Source organism: Uranotaenia lowii, chromosome 1 (genome assembly GCF_029784155.1).
Source record: "Uranotaenia lowii strain MFRU-FL chromosome 1, ASM2978415v1, whole genome shotgun sequence".
In the NCBI taxonomy this organism is placed as follows: Eukaryota; Metazoa; Arthropoda; class Insecta; order Diptera; family Culicidae; genus Uranotaenia; species Uranotaenia lowii.
Genome location: NC_073691.1, coordinates 163762142 through 163787916, shown reverse-complemented (window position 1 = coordinate 163787916; position 25775 = coordinate 163762142). Strand labels below are relative to the sequence as shown.

Here is a 25775-nt window from a genome sequence, read left to right as displayed (position 1 = left end):
GATATTGACTGAAATTTACCAGCCTTGCTCTCTCGTGTTTCTTGTGTCTCTTTTGTCTCTTTGGTCTCTTGTGTCTCTTGTCTCTTGTCTCTTGTCTCTTGTCTCTTGTCTCTTGTCTCTTGTCTCTTGTCTCTTTTCTCTTGTCTCTTGTCTCTTGTCTCTTGTCTCTTGTCTCTTGTCTCTTGTCTCTTGTCTCTTGTCTCTTGTCTCTTGTCTCTTGTCTCTTGTCTCTTGTCTCTTGTCTCTTGTCTCTTGTCTCTTGTCTCTTGTCTCTCGTCTCTTGTCTCTCGTCTCTTGTCTCTTGTCTCTTGTCTCTTGTCTCTTGTCTTCTCGTTCTGATACTTACAAACTGTGAAATGGAAACTAATATGACAAAAAATAGTCAACGAAACTTTTATCTCTGGATATTGCTAGATTTTTCCCTAGGATCAGGGCACCCTGAATTAAGGATCAAGTCTCCTCGAGGAAAGGATCAAATATAGTTATTTGATCCTTTCCTCGAGGAGACTTGATCCATAATTCAGGGTGCCCTGATCCTAAGGAAAAATCTAGCAAAATCCAGAGATAAAAATTTCGCTGACTATTTTTTGTCATATTAGTTTCCATTTCACAGTTTGTAAGTATCAGACAAAGAAATTTCTCAAAGTTTATCTACTATTCTTAGGTCATTGCAAACTTTAAGGCGCAATTTTGTAGTTTTTAGATAAATACAGTATTTTGAGTAATATTTAACAGATAATTACTGAATAAACATTAGTAATTGGACAAATATTATCAATTTCGTGATAACCAATGATCACGATTAATTCAGAAAAAATATATCTTTTAGGACTCGAGGGATCAATCAAACCCATAACATACATTTTGGAAAACTTTTTCTAAAAAAAGAGGGTTTAATATTGCATTGAAAATATGGCATTATGAAATTCATATTATATTCTAACAATTGACATTCTTGAATAAAAATGAATAATACTTATTTTTTCATGTGAGAAACATTTTAAAGTGATAAAAAAAGATCTTGAAATCAGAGCGCCGATGTGGTCTAGCGGATAGACTGGTGCGAGTCTGGTTTTGGTATGCCAGGCATTCCCAGTATCGGCCAGAAAACTTTTAGATTCGAATCCCATAAGTTGTCGACAGGTAAGATGTGTTCCTGGCTATATAATAAGAATGTTCAATCAGTTGCCAGCTGGCCAGGTATATACACGGATGCCGGAATACCTGTAAGTAAACTAGCCCAAATGATTGATTCGTTCTTCCAAAAATATACCTACATCAACACAAAACATTCATTCACAACAGTTCATACGAAGCCACGGGGTCCGGGTTTGGTGTACGCGATGTATTGGAGATTTGTCGAACCTAATAAACTAAAGAATACATGTGAGCACATACTTAGGCAGAAACTGCGGTGAATCCGTGCACCCATGGTGGATAACCAACATACAAACATACATAAAAAAAGATCTTCAAATCACATTTTGTTAAATTTTCAAAATATATTTTTCTTTTTAAATTTATCGAGATAACAGCATTGTTGTTTTGTTCTATTTGGCAAATTTTTCTAGAACATTTGATATTAGTAAGACATTCCGGTTTCGAGATATAGCTAAGGAATCAAGTATACCCAGGAATCAAGTATCCTCATTCTCCCCTATTGATACCGAGATTGGTATGCTTTGAACTGTCATCCCATATATTTAAGCACCGCATTTTTTACAGTTATTTTTTATTCAAAATTAATCATCTTCCATACCTTTCAAACTACTTGGTTGTCGAATTATATACTTTCATCTTGTCTATTTTGTATTGTTTCACTTTCCCGGGCCGCAGCAAACCGCTAGCTCCCTCCATTTTTCCCCCTTCCCCATATAGTTTACATTATTGATATCATTTGAACCCATCATTTTTGGTTGCATTATTTTTTTCCATGGATTTTAACCTCTCGCCAACACTGCTACTTCCTGCTCAACTCCTTTGGTTCCATTCCTTTGGTTAGTCGTCTCCTCGAGTACGATTGGATTCAGCTGCAACCGAAACAATTCGCCCCGTCTACATCATCACTACTAAACAGCCGTTTTAGAGGAGATTCCGAATGTTTCTCTCCCGCTGGCATCGATTGTTCTCATTAGCTCTCTCACGTGGTTCCCCATTGTTTAAGTATAAAATATCTAAATATATATTTATCTTATCCGGTATATATAAGGTAGACTTACATATTCATTCTGGTATATTTCCCTTATTAAATTGAACTTATCAAAATTATTTGACCACTTTATGGGTGAATGTACGTGTTTGTGTGTGTGGTTGCTGTTGCTTAATTTAAAGTCGTTTTCTGTTTTATTTGAGTTGTTGGTAGGTTTTTGCCGGATAAGCCAGAATTTTTCGAGTCGTATCTGTTTCGTGGTGTTTTTGTTTGTTTCTGGTTTCGGTGTGGTCGTGACCATTTGTGAGTATTCTTAGTATGTGTGGTATCAGAGTGTCCTTTTTGATTGGTTTATAAGATTTATACTAGGGTTTTGGTTGCGTGTGGCTTCTTAATATTGTTGAGGAAAATTGTTATACACAAAGGAACGCGTTGGGGGTTTCATGTTTGATTTTGGGAGTTTGTATTTGCTATACAAGGGTTTCTCAATCATATCGATGAATGAGATTTTTTGCGGAATTCGGGAGCGTGTTTAGTGTTTAGAGTTTAATGTTGGTGAAAATTTGAACTAGTTTAGTATAAGAGTGTAGTGTTGTTACTTGTATTTTGCTCGTTTGGGATTCCGCTTGGGAAAAGTGAATATAAGTAAACTCGACTCCGATAACGCCTATTTACAGATAAATTCGTGCAGCGACCTTAGTTGAACCAACCTCAACTTTGAAGTCCACAAGAGTTATATCACGAGGCTATCCTCAAGTAAAAGATTGGTTTCCGTTTGGTTTAAACATTCACAAATTGTTTAGATTTTGCTAGTGTTGGCATCGTTTAGCTGATAACAAAACAATCACCTCCCAGTTAATCGCCTCCAGTCCAGATTTCCGTAATTATTGGAAACGAAGGAAGAGCGATGAATCCCGAAGTGCTCAATCACGTAGTCACACGCCGCTCGACTATCGTTATGCCTATCCGTTGGAGCTCTCAGTATACAGCCATCGCACGACTAAGAAGAAGACTACGATGGCGACGACGATAATGAATCCTCAAAACCGCTTAGACGAGGATTAAATGTTAATAGCTGATCGAGAGTGAACCCGACTGGCCAATGCAGCGTCCTTCGTCGTCGAATGTTGCCAGTGTTAGCCGGGACAACTTGTTGCTGAGCACTCCGACTCCATTGTTGGCAATAGGATTAAGATCTGTTGAAAATAGAAAAAAAAAACAGTAAGAATTTGAAAATACACCCTAATTCGTTCAAAAGTATTTCGTTCGAACGGATACTTTTGAACGAATTCGAAAAAGCTATTCTTGTGTTCGATCAAATGCGATACTTTCATGATTAGTGTTACCATATGAATTTCGAAATTTTAAGGCGAAGGGTTGAGAACGAGGCTTGACGAAAGGGGTTAGGCCTGCATGAAGTAAATGCTAAGTAATAAATCTAAAAGTTTACATTCAAACCCACGCTATCGAGCAAACGTCTTGCGGCTTAGAAACATGCGGTCAACGAATTGCATATTCAGCGATGAAGGTAGCGCTATAGACCACTCCGGATTTTTTTTTTAATTTGATTATTGTCGGGATTTTGACAATGGTGTCATTCACCCCTAGCGTGCTTAAATCTAATTTACAGCAATTCTATAATTTTTGGTTCCTCAAAAAAATTTATCGTTTTATCTTCAGCTAGTTTTTAATTTTTTAAACTAATGCAAGGATTAGGATCGATCTGATGTTTTTGTCTTGGACTATCGTATTTTATACAATTGAACAGTCCTATATGTTTCATATCGTTTCTGGTTCCACAAGTGACACAGTTAGATGATCTTCCCTTCGCCATCAGGAATCTTTGTGTAGAAACCGAGTGACCGATTCTAGTCTGGGTGAGGGCCCTGCGTTCTACTGGATTGTCCCGGTCATTCCACTTTTGAGTTGAACTTTTTAAACTAGAATTGGCAAATCATTGAATTTGCCATACTTGCTGTACGACATAATTGATCCACAGTTTTATGCCCTGTACTGGTACATCGATATTCAGCGGTATTTTTTCTTTTCCTTCCGCAGCAAGGGTGTCTGCTCGGCAGTTTCCTTCAATTGCAACGTGTCCTGGGATCCATGCTAATACTACATTTTGTTTTTTGCATTCTTCTTCAATTTTTGAATCCACGGGTGAGGCGATGTTCCTGATTGCTTGCAAAGCATTTGCAGAATCACTACATATGAGAACCGATTTTCTGGATTTTCGTCCAATTTCATTTAAAGCTGTTAGTATAGCATAGGATGCTTCTGAAAAAACTGTACAATGAGAAGGAAGTGCATCATAAATTTCGGTTTTTAAGTCTGTAGTTGAAAATTCCACTTTGCTTTTTAAGTCTTGAGAACCGTCTGTGAAAATGACGTGGAATCTTTTGTAACTAGATTTCAAATTTGCAAACAACTGTTTAGCAACTGTTGCCGCTTGTCCCACTTTGAAACCTCTCTTGACCGACCAGTCGATTCTTGGTGGGGAAGAGTTCCAAGACGGACTACTTTAGCTGCAGGAGGTTAACTGTTATTGGTTTCCTCACTGAACTGTTCTTTGGTGCGATCAAAGAAAGGAGGTTCCAATACCCGATTGCGTTTTTCATTTTGAAGAAGTTTTGATTGCAAGTTTACAGATTTTACAGCTAGCGTTTTTGTCAGAAATTGTTCCCACGGTAGAATTCCCGCTTCTGAGTAGATAGAATCAATAGGGCTAGCTGCGAATGCACCGCTGGCTATTTATTCTAACACTCGTTGTGTACTGTGTTCAGGCTTTTGTGGATCTGGTTCAGGTGACGATCAGTCGTCACTATACCATGGAGCATTCGAGAAATTGTAGTACTTGTAAAAAATTTAAGTAAAACTCGCCTATCTGCACTTGTTCTCCGATTGCTTAAAAACCTTTAGCAAGTTTTTGCTAGAGTTGGCAGAATTTCGGAGATTCGCTAGGTGTTTTCAGGGACTTAACCGACGCGTGAATGTCACGCCGAGTATTTTGATTGACTTCGGTTACAGATGTAACCGCAATTTGTAGTTGTTTGCGAACTGTTTTAGGGCTACGACCAGAAGCAATTAGTATGAAATCATCTGCGTACCCAAAGTAGCGTATTCCACGAGGTATGTTTTCGTACAGTGGCTCCATAGAAATCAGGAACAAAGTGATAGAGAGTACAGAGCCCTGTGGCTGTCCATTATCCTGTGTTTTTGGGCTTGAGAGTTGGCCACCTACTGCTACTCTGAAGGTTCTGTTTTTAAAGAAGTCAGCAATAAATCCAACCATACGGCCACCAATTTTCCATCTGTATAGGGTATCGAGGATTGGGCCCCGCTGCACCGTGTCGTACGCCTTGGACAGGTCGAGGGTAACAACATCACTATGTAGAGCATCTCCGAACGGTTCTCGAATCGCTTCTTCAAATTGAATTAAGTGGGTATCTGTGTGGTGCTCATATCTGTCATGATGTTATAACACCCATAGAGCTGATGAACTGGCATCACCGGTCATCGGACAGTCAGTCAGTCAGCGGCAGTGATCATCGGAAGAAGTTGTCTATCAAGTGTGTGTAGTCCGTTGCTCGGGATAAGGACCGGTAGTCAGGCGATTCCGGAAGACATAGCCCGAACCGCATATTGGCGATCCTGCCAGGAGTACTGGCTGATAATTGTTATGATATTGAAAAAAGTAACTTCCGTGAGAATCGCCTGATTTCTGGCTGGTGTGAGGATACATTGTTTTTTTTCAACAACATGGCGGCATTTGGCAGTCAGCCCATAATAGTGAGAGAGCGCATCTATCTCTACGGAAACACCTGAAAGCTCGCTCGGAAAAGCGTGCCTGGAAGGCCGCGGCAGCTCAGAGAGCTTGCCAAGAAAGAGAGCGTGCCTCGAAGGCCGCCAGTTTGGGTGGCTTAGAGAAGCCAGCCCGAAGAAAGAGCGTGCCTGGAAGGCCGCGTCTTCGAAAATATGGCGGCTCAGAGAGTTTGCCTGAAAAGGAAGCGTCCCTCGAAGGTCGCTGGATAAGGTGGCGTGGAGAAGCCAGCCCGAAGAAAGAGCGGGCCTGGAAGGCCGCGTCTTCAAAAATATGGCGACTCAGAGGCTTGAAGAAGAGCGTGCCTGAAAAGTCGCGTGTTTTGTTATATGGCGGCTCAGAGAGTTTGCGCGAAGAGAAAGCATGCCTTGGAGCCCGCTTGACTGGATGACTTGGTTAAGCCAGCCTAAAAAAAAGATTGTCCTTGGAATGCCGCATGTTAAATAATATAGCGGCTCAGAAAGTTTGCCCGAAAAGACAGTGTGCCGAAGGCCTCTGGATTGGGTGACTTGGAGAAGCCAGCCCGGAAAAAAACGTGCATGGAATGCCGCGTGTTGTATAATATAGCGGCTCAAAGTTTGCCTGAAAAGAAAAGGTAGGCACCGACGGCCGGGTTACACGAGTAATCGGAGAGTCGGAGAAATAAAAGCGCATCTGAAGCTTTCTTGAATCAGCATGCTTGTCGGTAGAAGTGTGCTTAGGAGAGCTTGTCCAAGACATAGAAGCGTGCTTCGAAGGCCGAGTGAAAAAAGCTCACAAGGAGAGAGGCTTGCCTCGAAGGCCGCGAGTAAAAAGCGTGTCTCGAAGACCGCGAAAAACTTGCCTGAGAGATTGCCAAAAAAAGAAAGCGTGTCAAGAAGGCCGCTAGATCGGGTGGCTTGAAAGTTATCTCGAGAGGAAAAGCGTGCATAGAAGATGGCAGAGGAGAGAGCTGACCAAAAAGTGCTCAATGGCCGCTGGATCGGGTGCTTTTAAGGACGATAGATCGAGTGGCTTCGAGAAACAAACCCGGGAGAAAACGCGTGCCTGCAAGGCCTCGTAGCATTACATTTAGGAAAACTTTCCTGAGAATGAGCGTGACTCCTAGGCCCTTCTATTTGGCAGCCCAGAGAGCTTGTCTGAGAAAAAGCATGCAATGAAGGCCGCGTTGCATTGCAGGACAACCGAGAAAACTTGCCCGAAAAAGAGCGAGACTCGAATGGCGTAAGCTTTGACAGCTCAGATGGCTGGCCTGTCCAAATGAGTAAAAGTGCGCTTGAAAGGCCACTCGAATAGATAACTTGGAAAGTCGTATGAATCGGCCCTGGATAGTGCCCTGGAAGGGTAGGGGGAAGTATTCCTAAATGCGCATGTTGGGTAATATGCGCATACAGCCGATTGACGATATGGCTAGAGACTCATCATATCTAATAAGTGCAGTTTGAGGGTAATACGCTTTTAACACAAAGCATGAAAAAATCAAATTGTTATATAAAGTTGAAAAAATTTAAAAATTCACAACAATATGAACAAAATATTACCCTGAAATATGACCTTATGACATACTTAACTATGTTTCATGAAAAAGAACTAGTGATGTTAAAAATTTCACCAAAATTTCAGCCTTGACGTATGCTTAACATCCTTTTCTACCATTTTTAATAAAATAATTTCAATATATTGCAATTTTAAATGAAATATAGCTAAAAACATAAATATGCGCATTTAGCCTGCCGGTTTCGGAAATCGGCTAGTTTGACTTATTTTATTATAAAATTATTTTCACAAAAACTGTAAGAGATTTTAACAGAAAAATTGCTTTTACGTATAGAAAACAGATGTCCGCTCATGTGCATATAATTTTCAGACTCCTATCTATTGGAATATGGGAGAAAATGAGTGCTTTCCTTAATATGCGCATATAGCCCGCCTCTCCCCTATCTGGAATGCTAGATGACAAATAGTGCTAGTGCGACTGAAAGCCACTCTACTAGAATTGTAATTTGTAATTGTAATTTGTAATTTATTAACTTAAACGTAGCCTATCAGTTACAATGAACTATTAATTCAGGTTAAGGAAAACTAATTCAGGTTAAGGAAAACGAATAGTAATTTGTTTTTAAAAAAAAATTTAAAGTAGAGGAAAGGAGGGACTATAACTACTCTAAAATTGTCTTATAACAAGAGCGAGCTTTGAAGACTGCTGGAAATGCGGAATTCAGTTAACTCGTTGGGAAAAACCACGACTGCCAAAAAAACAAAGACAACAACATGCATGTTGTGCATGTTTCTTGAAATTTCTAAAAACTAAAATCGATCATACGAAAAAGATATTCGATTTGTTTGATGGTTTATTTAATCCCTGCAAGTTATCATATGAAGAAAGAATGAACGGTGAATTAAAAATTTGTAGCAAGCATCTGGGGACGACCAATGTCTGAATTCTGAACAATAAGTTTAGATTGTAGTTTTATTTGTAGAGAACATATTACATATATACTGTACATGACATAAACTTGATGTCGTAACGAAATGGAATACCGAATGCAGAATTTTCTCATGGTGGTTCTTTTGACAAACCAAGGTTTTGCTCTGCTGGTCAAATAGAATAAAAAAGATGTAAAATTTGCGCCCGGAAGCCAACAGAAGCAAGCGGCTAGAAAGTTCGTCAAAAGAAAATAAGCGCCCGGAAGGCCGCAAGATAGTGTTTAGAAACCTAAGTAAACGAGAGCCGCAAAGAAGGGCGTCATGGAAAGAACATATCTTGGAGGTTGCTAAAGAAGAGAGCTGGGATGCTTAGCTTTCAAAGAGCTCTGAGAAGGACGTTTGAGGCGGAATGTGACACATTTGAAAATGCAAGCCCCGAAACGTTCTGAAAAAGCTCGACTGATGGTATGAAAAAAGCAAATGCGAGGATGTCCAAAAGACCGACCAAAGAGTGGCTTTTGTAAGTTTTTTGAAAGTATGTGCTTTGACACCATGAAAAGCTTATTGAAGAAAGGGTTTTCAGTGATAATTGAACGCAAATGTTACTAATCTTTTTAAACTTCTTCTCTTAAGACGAATGCATGTTAAAGTGGAAGTGAAGTCACAATCACTTCAAGAGAAAATCTAGATTTTTACGCAATTCTCGAACTCTGATACTTCAGCTTTACAATGAGAGAATGCAAGTAAAACAATAGAGAGCTCTGTTAGTAATAAATTTGTGAATTACGGATAGTATGTTACACGTGCTATCAAACTCTATTTGTAAGATCCATTTCAAACCCTTATCAAATATTACCAAAATAGAGCGGAAAAACAAATTGTGTGATGATTTTAGATTTTAATGCTACAGGGCCCACTACCCCATATACCTAATACCTTTGATTTGTTTCAACATTAAGGCACAGAGAATTAAGGTGCAGATGATTGAAAATCCATCATTATCTCATCTATGTGTGAGATGGGATGTTTAGCAACGGTTTTGACCAGAACACAAACAGTCTATCGTAAGGGTGATGGAACCTAGCTTGAAGAAGTGAAAATGCGGTTCAACGGCCTGGCTTTTATCGGAAGCTCTTCTGCAAGATAACCTTCAGATAAAATTAATTTCCATTTTTTTTATACAGTTTATTGAGAGAAAACAATCTCGTTTAAGCAAGTCAAATGCTATCACATTTGCCTGCCAGAAATGTGATTGTATTTCTGGTACTAGATAAGAAACTTAAAAAAAAAATAAGTTTAAAATTTTTTTTAATGAGGGAAGGGGGGAGATGTGTGGTGCTCATATCTGTCATGATGTTATAACACCCATAGAGCTGATGAACTGGCATCACCGGTCATCGGACAGTCAGTCAGTCAGCGGCAGTGATCATCGGAAGAAGTTGTCTATCAAGTGTGTGTAGTCCGTTGCTCGGGATAAGGACCGGTAGTCAGGCGATTCCGGAAGTCATAGCCCGAACCGCATAGTATCTACACCTCGTCCTCTGCGCAAGTTTTCGTTTTTCTAGGACCTCGATGAGTCTTCGATTCACCATCCGTTCCATTACCTTCCCTACGCAGCTTAGTAACGAGATGGGTTTCTGGTTACCCAGTACTTCTGAAGGTTTCCTCGCTTTCGGAATTGCGATGGTTATAGCCTCCTTCCACATGTCTGGGATGCGATCTGTCGTCAAACTTTATTAATTGCGTCGAGCAGCTGTAATTTAGTCACATACGGTAACTTCCTTATCATCATTGAAGTAATATCGTCCGGGCCTGTCGATTTTCCTCGACCGCGATCGATAGCCCTCATTAGTTCTGGTAGGGAAAATTTTTCGTCCAGCGACTCGTCAGTTGAGATCTTTTGCGATTTCTAACGAAACCAAAGCTAGGTCGATTGCCGATGTGTGTCCAGATGCAGAGATAAATGTTTGTTGTGTGTTGTTAAGAATGATGAGATTGTGTGTCGCTACAGTTTCATTTACAGCACATCCAGCAGAGTTGTGGTTATTGTTACCCCATAGAGGGCTGTGAGAACTAAAATCTCATACTAAGATCAGTGGTTTTGGAAGGCTGTGTGTAAAAGAATCGAGTTCTGTTGACACATTGTTTAGGTTCTTTCCTGGACAAATGTAGATGGAAGCGATGGTGACCTTCATGGGGACATAGTGGATAGTGACAGCTACGGTGGGGTATCTGCATTGGGTGGGAATGCTAGAGTTTGGAATGTCCTCTCTGATTCCCAGGCCAGTGCTGTTTATGTGTGGGTAGTCTCCGTAATGTGCTGCCCAATTGTACTTTTTCTGCAGGTGAGATAGGTCTGAGGTTCTTAAACCTTGGAGGGCGACAGCTACTGGATTGATGTTGCTTAGTAGTAGTTGCAGATCCGTTTGTTTTGCCCATGCTCCACATATGTTCCATTAAAGTACTAGAGCTGATGGTCTGGTAGACAGATGTGATCCGGCAGAAGAGAGGCTCGAGAGATCACTCGTGTTTATTGTGGTATATGGAATGGGTGATACGTTTGGGTATTTGAGTTGGTTGGTGTTCGAATGCTTGTTGTCGTGGTATTCATCATTTGTTGTGGCCGTGGTACAGTTGATTTGCGTTGTCAGTTTATCTGCCCTAGTGTTCTCCACCATCATCAGAGAACAGGGGTTGAGAGGTGTCCATAGTAGAGTCCATAGAGTAACTGCTCTTCTACTTCGTCTGAGCCGGCCGATGGAGACAAGAATGTAAGTTCGGAGTTGCCTATAGTGAAAACATTTCCTCTCCCTGACGTCGATGGTGTTAATCTTTTAAGTGGAGTTGTGTGCAATGATATCCTTCAATTGCGTTTTGGTGTTTTTTTTTTTTTTTAAGTTTCACGTGTTGTTCGGCTTGCAGTGCTAGGTGTGGGTGTGATTGGAGAGCGTCTTTCAAGGCTTGCTAGTTTGAGTTTCATTGCCTCAAATTCTGCACTTAGAATCTGGAAATGTTGTAGTTGTTCCTTAAGCTGTCGGTTTCCAGTCCTTAAGCGAAGAATTTCGTCGTTGCTACGGACATTTTTAAGTCGCTGTTGTAGTTTGCTGACGTTAGCGTAGGTGGATGGTCTGTTTTTGGCTGAAACCATTTTTCGCGCTTCGTCTAGAGATACCAGATTTTCAGCTGCTACTTTGCAAACACGATTCTCAAATTCGTAAATCGGACATCTCTTGCTGTTGGCAGGATGATTGCCTTTGCAGTTCAAACAGTATGTAGGCAAACGGCATTCTTCTTCTTCATGTATGTTGAAGCAGTTCTGGCACAGTTGGGGCTTTTCACATCTGTTTTTGGTGTGAGCATATGTGTAGCAACGATAGCACAACATGGGTTGGTCATAGTATGTGCAAGTTTTAACTCTAAGTAACCCGAAATATAAAAATTCGGAGATTACTGTGCCAGAGAGAGTCAGCACGAGTGTAGCGGTGTTGGCTTTCTTTCCTGAGACGGTTCTTTGTATACGTCTCACGTTGGTTATACCTTGTGATCTAAGCTCCTCGCTCAATTCTTTTTCATCGATGTCGATTACGTCATGGCATATAACGACACATCTGCTAAAGTTAAGGCGATGGTAGGAAACAGTTACTTCGGTGTCGTCGAACAGTTTTTTCATCGCAAGAAGTTTTTCAGCTTGTTTTGCGTCACGAACTTTGATTACGTCAATTGTTCCATTATTAATGGATCTTGCATCTTCGACCTTGCCGATGAGTTGTTAGACAGATTTCCCTATTATAAATGGGTTGTTGGGAAGTTCTTGGTCCTTAGACGCAGTTAGCATTAGAACGATTATTTGACCTTTTTGCTGGTTCGTATCCATCCATTCTGGTAGTAATGGACCTGCAGAGCTGATTTGTCAGTTGGAATGTGCACTCGAATTTCTCGTTAGTTCGTTTGTTTGACTGGCTATGTCTGGAGGAACCGAAGGAGGTCCAATAGACGCCATTGTCACATTAGTTGTTTTACCCTAACGCTAGCCCTAAGCGTTTACTGGACACTGCGAAGACAACTAAAAGGTACCACAGTGCCAGGTGTCCTTTGCCCTAGAGCGATGACAATTGACCGAAGGACACGAAGGTACCAATCAATGTCGATAAATCGAAGAAGAAAATTATTTAAGAATAGTTTTTTTACGGTTGAGTTTAAGATGCGATGTGGCTGCTCAATTGTTAGACAAAAGACCGGCTCTGAATTTGACCTTGAGCAAAGTCCCGCCAAATCTGAACAGTTTATCTCGAGAAAAGTTCATTAGTACGGAATGTTTTCATAGTTTACGAAAAAGAAGATTTACAGCAGACATCGTCTAAATACAGGCCAAGCATGAAATCCTTTGAGTTCAACCACAGTTTTGTATTTAATTTTTGTGACTAATTTCAAAAAAGTCTTTCCGGTCCAGAAGTTCTTCGATCATTCGTTTTGAATATAAACTTCAAATACATGATCCATCTTAAGCCTTCACCGAAGCTCTTCAAAGTATTTATACCTGTATAAATTTATACAGGTTGAGAGCTGAGGTGGTAGAAGACGCATCGGGTATCCGGAAAGGTGTAGGCTTAAAAGCGGCACGTTATCTAACCGATTGAGTCTTTGACGCGTCAAATACTGCTGTCAGAGTGCATCGAAAGTGTTCTGTCTAAACTTTGATATGGAGAAGCTGCCTAGAACTCCTTAGAACCAGAGTGCAACAACCAGATCCACATGATGAAGTCCTTATCGGTTGATGGCATGCGAGATAAGCTTTGGCGAGCTCATACTCGTAGCCAAAAATTGAGTATGCTTATGGTGGTCGATGCTTCCAGCACATAGTACGGTGTTCCGTTTCGCTTAATCGTCAGCCAGAGGTGAGTCAACAACTGAAATGATGGTTAACATTTTGGAATCATTTTCTTCATCTTTGGGGGGGCCACACAAGAGCGTTTGGATTCGTTAACTTGCAAATTTGCAAACATACATCTCCTCGCAATGACTCGAGATTCCCACATAAACCTCTCATCTTCGCTACTCGAGGCCTGACCTCTCCTGTTGCGACTCGAGATTCGTCCCCTCCTCGCATCGACTCGAGGTTGACGTACACATACCTCTCCTCTGCACGACTCAAGGTCCGATCTCTCCTCTAGCTACTGGAGGTCTGACCTCTCCTCGTATTGACGCGAGGTAACCATGTATACTCCTCTTCTTGATTAAATGTCCCCGTGATGCAGAGTGTCGTGTCGTGTCTACAGACTTGTCACCTGTAGGCGTACGGCCGAGAGAACTACACGTCACACTTGGTGCAGCCCGCCCACTGACGAGCTGCGTGCTAAGTGTGACACAAACGTGGTGCGACTGGGTACCTTGGTACCAGTGCTCAGTTGCAAGAGGGAGAGGTCGTAACGTTTATCGGGTAGTCGTGACCTCGATATGCGGGACGACCAAATGTTCGAGCGGATTTGGTTCGATCTGCCTTTTGGGAGGTTCCTGGCCCCGATTCGCGGATACGATTGACTCACGACAGATAGAGGGGCCTTGTGCCGTAACATGTGGCGCCCAGTGGATGGGCCTCAGGTTGAGTCTCGAAGAGTCGAGACGGAGAATTAGTTGGATGTGTGGATATCTTCAGTCCCGAGGAGAGGCGAGTTGCTCTCGTCTCGAATTGGGTCTAGAGACGTATTGAAAGAGGGCCCTCTAGACACGAGGAGAGGCGGGTAAAGACGTCTCGAATTGTGGCAAGAAGCCGAATGTGGGACTCGAGTCACGAGTAGCGGCGAACGGATAGTTGTCCCGTGAGTCGTGAATCGTGACAGCAGAGCTGATGACGATTGCTGGTGTAGTACGAAAAAATGAGTATTGCCGTGGAGCGCTTTGCGCGAGTATGGTCTTCCCATTAGTTTTAAGTAGTTTTAAGTATTGTAGTCTACATAGTTTGACTTAAATAAATAACAACGAAAATAACATCATGGGTATAGCCTTTGTTGCAGGTCCGGATGGGAAATATTGCCAGAGGCCCAATATGGACTTTATGGTGTAGGGGTACATAGTATCATGAGTCACCAATTGCACCCATGAACCCAGAGAAGCGAACTGGGGGGACGCGGTGGCTTGCCGAGCCTTGGATTGCAATCCGTAAAAAGGATTTACCACCTGGGTGATCAACTAATAAAAAAAATTGTCTGATGCTCTGGGCTGGTAGTTCCCCTCGTGGTCCAGGACGGAAACGTGTCTGCAAGTCCGGCCAAGAGAACTATCACTAAACCCACTAGAGGCCGTCGACAGGTTCGCCAAACCCGCGCGGAAGAAATGGTGCACCCGGGTACTTAGGTACCAGTGGCCAATGGTGGGCCGATCACTTAGGAACGTGTTTAACACGTCAGTGTCAGTGAGGAGGCACAGTATGCCGGAAGTGTCAGGGTTCGACACGCGTTTCGGGAAGTGATGCACCTGAACCGCGAGTGTGACCTGATGAGGGCTATCTACAGCTCGATTTGCGCTTCGGGGAGTAAAGCACCCGACTTAGAAATTGAGTAGTTGCGCTGAGTGGTGACTTAAATCAACACTACTTGAGACTCCGGAGGAGTCTGAGTCCTACACATGGCTTAGGATGCTTGCCTCCTGACCCGCGTTTTCCAACAGAGAAAGTGTTGTTGACAACTTGCTTTGTGCCTCTGGACTTCCTGGACTAGATCCACAAAGTTAGTAGTTGCGCTAAATGAGGACCTCTTTTAACACGATGAGATGTCGGGTCCTAACTCGTCAGAGGAGGGCTGCGCATCGAGTTGTGTTAGAATGAAGTATTTGCTTAGAGAGGATTCGGTAACGAGTATTGCCTTGGAGTATTGCCTTGTGTCAAACAGTTCGAGGTGGGGACAAAGGTCAGTGGCCCCAGGTGGACTTTATGGCGTAGGGGGAACAGTATTCCTTAGCATTGCACCCATAGACCCAGAGTAGTAAACTGGGGGGACGAGGTAGCTCGCCGTGCCTTGGAATGCAATCCGTAAAATGGGTTAACAAATACTTAATAAAAAAAAGTCTGATTTCTCCTCTTGCGACTTAAGACCCGATCTCTTATCGTAAAGACTCGAGGCTGACCACACCAACCTAACCTCCTGAAGACTTGAGGACTGGCCTCTCTTCTAACGACTCGAAACCCGATCTCTTATCTCCAGGATTCGAGGTTTGCCACCTCCATATCCGTCGTGTGCCGATCGAGAGCAGCTTATCCTAGACCCGCGCCTGTCACAGCACATGTGCGGGACTAAACGCAACTACTCGAATGATTCCCGACAAAGACGTCATCCTACTCCAACTCGAATGGCCGTCGAGAGCCACTCTACCCGTGGGTATTCCCGATCGTGGAATAACCCTTTCCCAATGATTTTCACTGCAAAGAAGGTCAAGTCTTATCAACGCAGCTTTGGTCGATGAGAACCGCACTACTCAGATACTCCCCGAACGTGGAGCATCCTACGCATGAACGCGGCATACCCACGGCACCCACTACGCAGATAAAGCTTGTAACCCTAGGGTTTTTGGCTTGCGGCTTGTTCTGCCCATCATGTGCCAAATCAAGAACAGCTTGTCCTGGACTCGTGCTTTTAACGGCTCATCGGGACTTTGAACGCTGACAACATCCCACACCGACTCGAGAGGCTCGCCCGGTATCGAGTGCCTCTCTTCCCGTTGGTATCCCCCAACAGTAGCAAACCCCCTTCCTACAAGTCCGCTACAAGGAAGGTATTGTCTTATGCCTGCAGTTTCCCCCATAGGAAGCCGCATTACTCGGATACTTCCGACGATGGGGTATCCTACACACGTTCGCGGCGCATCACCTCCACTACGCTGAAGATGATGCCTTATCTTTGTAGCTTCGATCAAAAGACTCCTTCCGTAACTTGCAAGTTTGTACTGCATGAATGCGCAGCAAGCAACTTGCAGACATGTCGCAAAAGGCCTTGCAAGTGATCCGAACTTCGGAGAATCGGTTGAATTTCTCGATATGTGCAGTCACGGCTGACTTTTACTTGCAGACAAGCTCGAGGTTCTGTTCGTAAGGGAGATAGATTCATTTGCAACCAGTGCGTTGTGTGAGAAGCCCAAGATCAGTGAGAATCAACGTTGTAAATGTAAATGTGCACAGGGAGCGCTGTGTGGAGTGGAGGCGGACCGTACCTTACACCACCGACGCCATACGCAAATAATGGCTAGGTAATTGTTGAGTAAGATGCTGTTCAACAGAGGGCGCTGATTGAAACGCACAGATGGGCAGCCATAGGCGGGCTTCGAAAGCGGCGCAATGGGGCGGAATCCCAGGACGGAGCCGAAAGTTCAGATCCGGGGCGATGACCTACAGCTTCGACAATCACTCCACAAACAACGTCCATACCATACGGTTCATCCGATAGTGCTGGTAGTGAAAATTAAGCACACAACAACCAGGTGAGGAGTGATTGCCGCCCCGGAATCCTATGGGATGATGAACTGGCCCACCGGAATGGTTCCTAATCCGCTTTCGTTTTATCCCATTGCGCCAACAGGACCCCTTTTTGTTTGTCTGGATTAATACCCACTGAAGGTCTGCTGCGAGTCTGGAGATAGCCAACGGAGAAGCGAAGCGAATCATAAGAGGCCCCGTCACGACAGCTGAGCAGTACCCGCCACACAGGCAGCCGTCAACGCCGAGGTGTCCGGCATTATACCGCATCCAGGTAACCTTCAACACCTGGTGGTCCGGAAATCCGAAGGGTCAGCCAAAGAGGAGTTGCGACAACAGCCTACCGAGCTACTCACCTTGCGCCGCAGCGTAGTTCAACGAACGGAGGCGGAAGGGAGTGAGGTGAAGAAGCAGCCCCGAAGTTCTTTATTGGCAGCCATCTCAAGGTAGGAAGAGCCCATAATTTGTGAAGCCTTTAACATTAGTGGAAACCATCTTGTCGACCTAAATACCAATAAACGGGGAAAGTTCGCTTATACAAAGCTCAGTGTTTTCCTTGTGCGAGCTAGAACGCGGATAGCCGGCCCTGAGGCGTGTAGAGGGGGGTTCTCATTGGTGCTGGGCAGGCCAACCAACCCACAAGGTTATACATTTTGTAACTTTGCAAGAACATTCTTTCGTAGCTGTCGGGCGCTGCATGTAGCATGAAGAGTTCTCTTTGCACCTTTGAACGTCACCGAAGACGTTGCTCCATCTGTTCGACAAGAACGATTCCGAGCCGAAGTACCGTCAGCTCTCTGCATCCTGAACATACAGTTGAGAAACTGCCTTCAAAGCGCTCCACAGGATGTGTGTTCCCAATAACCTGTGTAAGGAAATGAAGGCTTCTTTAGAAACCGAGTGTTGATCTAGTGTTCCATGGGGTTCGGCTGAACCTGGTGGACAAGAAAGTGCTCATGATCACTGATAGAATAGTCGAAAAGTTAGTCGAAAGTTGAAATAATCGGTGTAGTATTCGACAATCGCTTGAGTTTCAGTTTATCTGTGGTTGTAGTGCGCATGCTGACTGCGTGGATACGGAGTAGCCGGCAGATCATGCAATCTTTACTTATTCCTGGTTCAGGTCAAGACGTGTACAACTTATTGCTCTTATCGCTGAGAACTTTATAACCGATATTCGCCGCAACAAGCAGTCTTGGTGCACTATAACTCAAGAAACAATAACATTAACCGTGTACTGAGACGAATTAGGAGAGAGGCCAAAGAGACGAATTGCTACATGGAGTATTTCGGGTCTCATATGACAACTTGAATCGAATGCAACACGATCCTAGGACACAGTATGCCTGGATTCATACGTGTTGTGAGACTCAGTTAAAAGGTCACGTGCACTTGAGTGAGGCACCATTACATGCACAACAGAACACAACTACTCAGCCCTAGAGATAAGCTATCAGATCCCTCGCTAGCGGACTTGGCAGTCCAATAGATAAGCCACGGTGTTGGCTTACTGACGTAGCATTATGAGTAATTTCCATTGGATGATTAGTTTTACTCAGTACTCATCTATGATATACGAGAAAAGACCATACCTGAAATTCCTAAGAGAAACGGATAGCTTTGATAACTCATATTCATTGCGTTATACCGTTATACTGAGTCATGAAAGTAGTTTATGATAATATGAATTTAATAACCAACTTTGTTGGCAATCGTCAACCATAGCACGTGGTGTTAGCTTAAAGCTGCACTATGAGCAGAGAATTATCAAATTCAGTTGAATATGCAACAAGAATAAATCAATTGAAATAAAATTATTTATTTACGTTATTCTACGTTACGCTATTCCCAAAATGCTCAAGAGGGGACCCATTTCCGCACAGCACAGGTGGAAATGAAGAAAAGAGGGATAACAAAATGAGCCAAAGGACAGTAAGCCGAAGCAAGATCGTTGAGCTAAAACCAGAGCCATTGAAAGGTCATCGGAACGGAACTTTTGGAAGGTCGTTGGATCAGGTGCCATTGGAGCTTTGAAAGGTAGTCGAACTAGAATCCACTACAAGGTCAGCGAGGTCAGCAATCAGGGGTTAACAGAAAGGTCGTCGAGCCTGGCACTCTTTAGGGAGTCGTTGGATTGAGCAGCTGATAGAACGTTGACAGGCATTTGAGGGTTCAGAACCGAAGAAGCAACTTAATAATGGTAGACTATAACTTATTATTGCTTGAATACCTAAGGAAGACGATCGAGGAGCGATACCGGCTTAGTCTTACAAAAATGAGCACAAACGCCAAACAACAATTACACATGCCTACCTTCATACTGATTCTCGGCAACGTTGGCGGCACCGGCAGCCGCAACTCCCGGCACCTGAGCGGCCGCCGGATCCTGCTCCCCGCTCTCTTTCCGCCGTTTGGCCTGCTCGATAAAGTGCGTTATTAAGGCGTCTATCATGGCTGCTTGTCGTGTGAAAATCTGCATCAACTTCGTCACCGCTATTCCATTCTCGACGGCTCCGAACTGCACAAATATGCACGGCAAACAGTCCGGATCGTTTACGTTGCTCGGTTTGGCAAAATCCCAGGACAGCTCCTCGTACTTCAGTCCTAGTAGCAGAGTCTGAAATAAAAAAAAGGCTGAGTTCTACGTTGGATATGCTAAAATGGTTTAAAACAACTTACGCATTCAATCTGATCTATCACATAGACTCCACGTTCGTTTACCGCTATCAGTACTGGAAGGTCCTTCTGTTGCATCAAGCTCATCAAACCCCGGACCGGTTGTTCCACCTGACCGTGGAAATAGGCAGACCTAGCAGGAAAAATAAGCGTAAGGTTAACTTCACGCTTTGCATTACAGCTTCAAAACAAACCCATAGAACGGCAGCCCCCAGCAGAACTCGAGATACTTCCGCATAAGCTTCTTGGTCGTCGCCGTCGTCGGTACCCGTTTGTATTGTTCTAGCAGTCTTACTTCGGCCGACGTTCGCCGGCTTATTGGAAGCCACGACCAACTCGTACTCTTGGCCACGTGAGCCGGTAGGAAGCGGAACTGATTTTCTCTGAAAAGATAATCAAATTTGTTATAACAACAAGCTCCACTACTGAAATTCTCCTTCTCACCTGAAGTAGCTCGTTGTGTGGGTATGCGAATTGTACGGGCCCAGCTCTATCCTCGCCTGAATTCCTCCGAGCATGATCGAGTGAGATGACTCCATCACGTACCGACCCATTAGTACGTTGTGTCGAGCTTCTTCGTACAGCAGCTCCAATATCCGAGGGTCCCTAAAACATAGTCAAACGTAAAGTAACCCCTGCAAACCCAGTCCGAAGTCACCAGAGATACTTACTTAATCTTCTCCTCGTCCCGCTTGCCGAAGAACACATTCCTCCTTAGCATGGTCATCGGTTCGTCCGACAGCTTCTCCAGCTCGTTCCCGTGACTGTGCTTGTCCAGCAGCTTGGACCAGGCGACCCGGACCGCATAGGGCCTGTGGTGCGGTTTCAGCTGAACCTCCAGCAACGGGCTGGTCATCCAGAGGCCGAATACGCTCTGGGCCAGCAGCTTATTGGTAATTCCTAGTTCTTCACAGCCGAGTGCCGCGGCCAGCATGACCTGGGCCGGGCATTGTGCGGTTCCCTCGATCTCCATATGTACAGCGATGCGGGACATCAGGTAGACCACCGTCGGGATCACCTAGAATTGTATGAGAAAATGTTGGTTGAATTTGATTCGTATTTACGTAATCTACTTAAGAAAAAATCGTCTGATTATTTCTGTTTGCTGCGGGGGACTGAGACGGAGAGAGAATTCTTTATATTTGGAATGGTAATGACCAAAATTTCACAATTACTGCACAATTTTCAACAATTCGTAAAATTTCTTTCTCTCTGAGCGCTGGTTTGGTTAACACAAATTTACTCATTTTCCCGCACAGTTAGTTACAATCTACTATAATTTCAATCATTGGTTGCACAACTTGCGTGATCATTGGCGTATTTTTTCGGGGAACGGAAATAATGGGAGAAGATACGACAATGATCACACAAATTTTGCATTCGATGTTTGAAATTGTTATAATATATGGCGATTTGTGGCAATTTTTGTGGAGAAATGAAAAGATTCGAGTTTAAATAGAGAAACCAGTGCGCAGAGAGAGAGATAAAATGTACGAATTGTTGCAGTTTAAGAAGCAGTTGTTGATTTTGATCATTACCATTCCAAATGCAAAGAATTCTCTCTCTATTGCAATCCCCCGATTTTATCCCTCTTCTCAGTCCTCCGGCTTGCTGCCCATTTTATGTTTTGTGAATTGTGGCACTTGAGTTCACAAACCTAACCCTCTTTTATTTCTTGTTTCTCTTAATTCTTGTTTCTCTATGAGAAATGCTTATATGAAGTATTCAGCCAGTTAGTTGTTGCGTAAAGTTAGAGTCAATGCGTTCATGTGAACTAGTTTCGGTCCTATCAAAAAGAAAAGAAAAAAAAGAACTAGTTTCGAGTAAAATCGATCATTCTAATGAATAAATAAACTTTGATGAAAACTAAAATAGTTTTTGAATCTAATTAGGCTGGAACAAAAATTAATTTCTTCTTTTGGCTTTTGCACAGTGCATTAGTATAAGTAAGCCGTTGGGCGAACAAAAGTGACAACTTCATGTGAATTGAATTGAAATCGTCGAAAAAAAGTTGTTTTTTGAAAAAAATTATGAAAAATAGAAAAATATTTTTAATGAATAGCACGTTTTTGAAAAGACAACAAATTTGTTAACTTGTTTGATAATTTTATTTCTGGTTTCGTATAACACATTCTGAGAAAATGAAGATTCTGTTAAGTTTTCAGTGGAAGCAGAACAAAAATTGCTAATAGTTGTCACTAAATTCCACGACGGAAGCTCTTAACTTCATTCTCTTGGTTCAAAATCCTAGAAAATAGATCAAAGTTCGTCTTGAAAGGATCTGATTCAAACGTGCCTAGTGCCTTTCAAAGATAATTTCCTTTTTTTCAATTGCTCTGCTTGGTTTCGTACTGATATTCTCTTTAAAGTCCACCTAATCGTTTTCATTTGGTAGCAGATGATTTGAAATTTACTATAACACTTTAAAAAAAAGCTGATGTGTGCCCAACAGACCTCTTGTATGTGTGTGTAGCAAAAGCCCGATTATAAAATATTCTTTAAAATTCGATATAATTTCCGTATTATGCAGAACTGAAAATAATAGACAAAAAGAAAACATCTATAACTTTATTCTCAGAAGTCAAAATTACTCGCTGTCTTTGGGAGAGTTGATCGTAACTGGTATAACAAAAGATTATCGCAGATTTGGAATCAGTGACTCTAAATCTTTCAAAGGTAAAAGCTTATTATGAAGATTAAATAAGTTAAAAATCAACTAAATCTGAAAAAAATCATTGAAGCTGGATCCCAGTCCAAACTCCCCGACTTTGATCGGTGGAGCTCGATTTGTACGCTGTGGTGGAATTGGCTTACGCGCCGTTGTACTGAAGCGGAAATTACGGGTTCAAGCCCCATCGGTGAGCCGTTGAATCTTTTTCGAAAAATTCATGATATTTACGGATTATGTTCTTTCTTTCTTTGATACCTTATATTTATATAATACTTTCCATCACCTTCGAAAATTATCATTACTTCAATAGAATTGCGTTCCATGTTGGTTTAAAACTGACATTCATGCAATGAACTATATTTCTAACATTGTGTTATGAAACTATGCAGGAAATAGATCAATCCATTACGTACATTTTAGACAATTAATGATTTATTTTTCAGGGACTCGGTAGGCGGTGTCTGAAAGTGACAGATGTGTTTTGAGGATGATTTTTTTTTCAAGAAATGTATAATGAAAAAAAAAATCTATTGTAAAAAGTGTTTGTAATTTAACTGATCAATTCCCGGGAGAAAGGATGCTTCCTTTTAGCTGCGTTTCCAGAAGACGTGGAATTTGGAAGCTATCAGAGAAAAATGCCGATGAAAGGAATCTCAAGTATTACGATAGTTGATAACCAGTAAATAATTTTGACTTGGAGCGAGTGAGATTTATCATGTTTCTTTCTTCCTATACTATGATAAGTGTACTGCGGTTCGTTAAATTATTAAAAACTACAAAAATGCTGTTATTGTAAAGTAGCCATAACTTCATCAATTTTCCACCGATTTTGATAAATAACCACTTGAAATCTTTTTTTTTTTAAATTGACATTTAAGCGTAGAAGAAAATCAGATTTTTTGAGTGTTACCATGGAGTCTAAAACTTTCGCTGAAACAAAATTTTCTCCAAAAAAAGCGTTTTTTATAATTTTTTCTATCATAAAGTCACTTATATCAACAATACTGTTGATCATACGCAAAACAGTGTTCAGATGATCGATAGAAAATTTATTCACCTTCAATACGCAAAAGAGGGATTTAAAATTACTGTTATGCCGTCCGAGATATTTTAATCTTAGTACAAGAACTTTTTTTATTTTTCCAAAATTTCATATTTGGAGCATAACTCAAAAACGGTTTTACTGAGATTTTTTTGAATTTCATTTTCGGATTCAGCGCCCGATTTTACATTAAAAGTGACCTTCAGTTTACTAAGTTCAAAAATGCTGTAAACTAGTGTAATTATCTAAAAAACAATCCACTTGATGAAATAATTACCATTTATCTAAAAAGTCCATCAGTTTTTTTGTTCATTCAAAACCATGTATTATAAGCAATGCTGAATACATTCAAATAATGTATTAATAGAAATAAACTTTTAGCACTTATCTCCTATCGCAGCATGTTCCTAGCTTCAAAGAGGTCAAAATAAAAAAAATACTTGGTAATTAATTATGTTCAATCTCTATGAGTCCGACTATGGTCAGCAAAAATTAGTAAAAATAAACCGGTCTAATTCCAATTCTTGCAAAAAGGTTTCCTATTCGCTGTCGCAAAATTACGATGAATTATAGTGGCAGAGCAATCAATTTCAATCGAAAATTGACAAATTTATATAAATCAGACTAGTATGAAATCATTTTTAGAATTTGATTTCAACATTTTTCTGTTGATTTTTATGATTTTGATAGTTACAAGCATTGACAGGAAGCGTTAAAATAAAGAAAAACGTTAGAGGGATCACTAAGTTCGTCTATGGCGGAGTGCACCAATAATTCCTTTCACTTCGTGATTTCATAATCAAATTTTTCAAAAAATAGTTTTTAAAAATGACAAATTTGTGATAGAAAATAAATTTACAGGCGTAAGTTTATGATGTGAAGTAGCCAATTAAAGTGGAAAATAAATTTCGACTCTAAAACATGCATTCATGAATTAAGACGAATCAGAGGGATACGACGGAGGTGGGTGCACTGCCCTTAGTCATGCATCATTTTGTTCGAGAGTTGGAGTCTTTATGCTGGTAGTCGGGAAAGCAATCATATCATGTTTGGCGCTGGAAGTGATATTACTATGATAACCAGCCGGTAGAAACATCCCTAAACCAAGATGGGAAAAAATTGTTGCGTTAAGCAAACCATTGCAAAAAGCGCTGACGTATTTCAAAATCGAAGGGAATTTGTGGCCGGCTGAGTTCCCACAACAAATTCATAGTAAGCTAGGGTTGCCATCCGTCCCGCAAAAGCGGGTCATGTTCCGTTTTTTTTAGAAAATGTCCCACCGTCCCGCTTTTCTCTCAAAATGTCCCGCTTTTTCCTGAGAAAACTTTTGTGGTAGACTCAACTTTTTCCGATTCTTCCCTTCAAAACAGTTGGTCCGTGCTTGATGAAAAGGCTTCTTATAAAATCTCTCCTCGATCATTTTCTACTCCTGTCATTATTTTCTAATCTTTTCTATCCATTTATGATTTTCAGAACTGGATACTGTTTTACTTAAAGAACATGACATTCAGTCTGTAAAAATAAAATAGGTAACACTTTTATGAAGTTTCACTGTCTTACACTGGAAAAACCTTAATTTAGCCTCAAATTACATTCAATGGTTAAAAACAGAAAATCATTCAAGTATAATGTTTTTTTTTGTGTTTCCTTTTCTCAAAATTAGCCGCATTTTTTTAAAAGTTAAATAACTTGTTATGTTTAGCATTTAGGTTGCGAGAATATTTTCCAGACATATCCGGTCCGGGTGAATCTGGGCAATTTAATCTTAAAACCGGGCATCCGATTTAAAAATTTGCAAACCAAAATCCAGGCAATATCCGAGAAAATTTGGTCAAAACCAAGGAATTATTCAATAAAATTCAAAAAGAATACAGTTGAAAATATATTTTAACATCAAAACAAAACAGCTCATTTTAAATCCTATTTAAGGCTTCCGAAAAACTGTTCATGATTATTTAGATTAAACTTGCTCAAAAAACCGTTTCTGGACGCCGAAATAAAAGATAATAAAATAGCTCAATTTTATTTGTTTGTTCAATTTGGAAAATAAAGTGAAACAATCTGTAAAAAATCCAAGCTTTTTTCTACGAAATCCGGGTAACCGGCCGCTGCGAACTTTTCCTAAATTTTGTGTCAAATATCCGGATAAGTTCGGACAAGTCCGGCAATTTTTCAAGCCTATCTTTGCATCACCTTAAAAATTGGGTTCTGTTTAGCGTTCTTTAACACTAGAAGGACCGGCAAATTGAATATAGGTATCTACTCGGACCATGACCAATCAAAATGACTGGCAAAGGGGAATTTTTTATATCATAATATTTTTAACTTTTTTGTTTTGAAATTATTTTGTAATCGATTCGATAACATTTTTGTTATAAAATGGGAATATTTTTTCACCATGGGTGCAAGGAATCACCTCATTTTGGCATAGTTGACGGATGCGTGTATGTCATAAAATGAATATTTCAAATAATTATCAAAAAATTAAAACACATTAATATTCTAATTATACAATCATGTAAGATGGCTATGGGTATTGACCATGGG

At 41.4% G+C, this 25775-nt stretch overlaps 1 protein-coding gene across 4 annotated transcripts in view; it reads right to left on the bottom strand.

Moving 5' to 3' along the window:
- Positions 1-1724: 1724 nt before the first annotated feature.
- Positions 1725-25775, bottom strand: part of LOC129747605 (uncharacterized) — a 166815-nt gene continuing 142764 nt past the window's right edge. For all 4 annotated transcript variants that reach the window (XM_055743734.1, XM_055743015.1, XM_055742261.1 and 1 more), the window contains exons 5-10: positions 20187-20533; positions 19960-20121; positions 19710-19898; positions 19519-19648; positions 19153-19456; positions 1725-3345 (exon numbers count right to left, since the gene is read on the bottom strand). In XM_055743734.1, coding sequence (XP_055599709.1) covers positions 3218-3345; positions 19153-19456; positions 19519-19648; positions 19710-19898; positions 19960-20121; positions 20187-20533 — 1260 coding nt within the window. In that variant the 3' untranslated portion in view covers positions 1725-3217. The remainder of the gene's footprint in view (positions 3346-19152; positions 19457-19518; positions 19649-19709; positions 19899-19959; positions 20122-20186; positions 20534-25775) is intronic.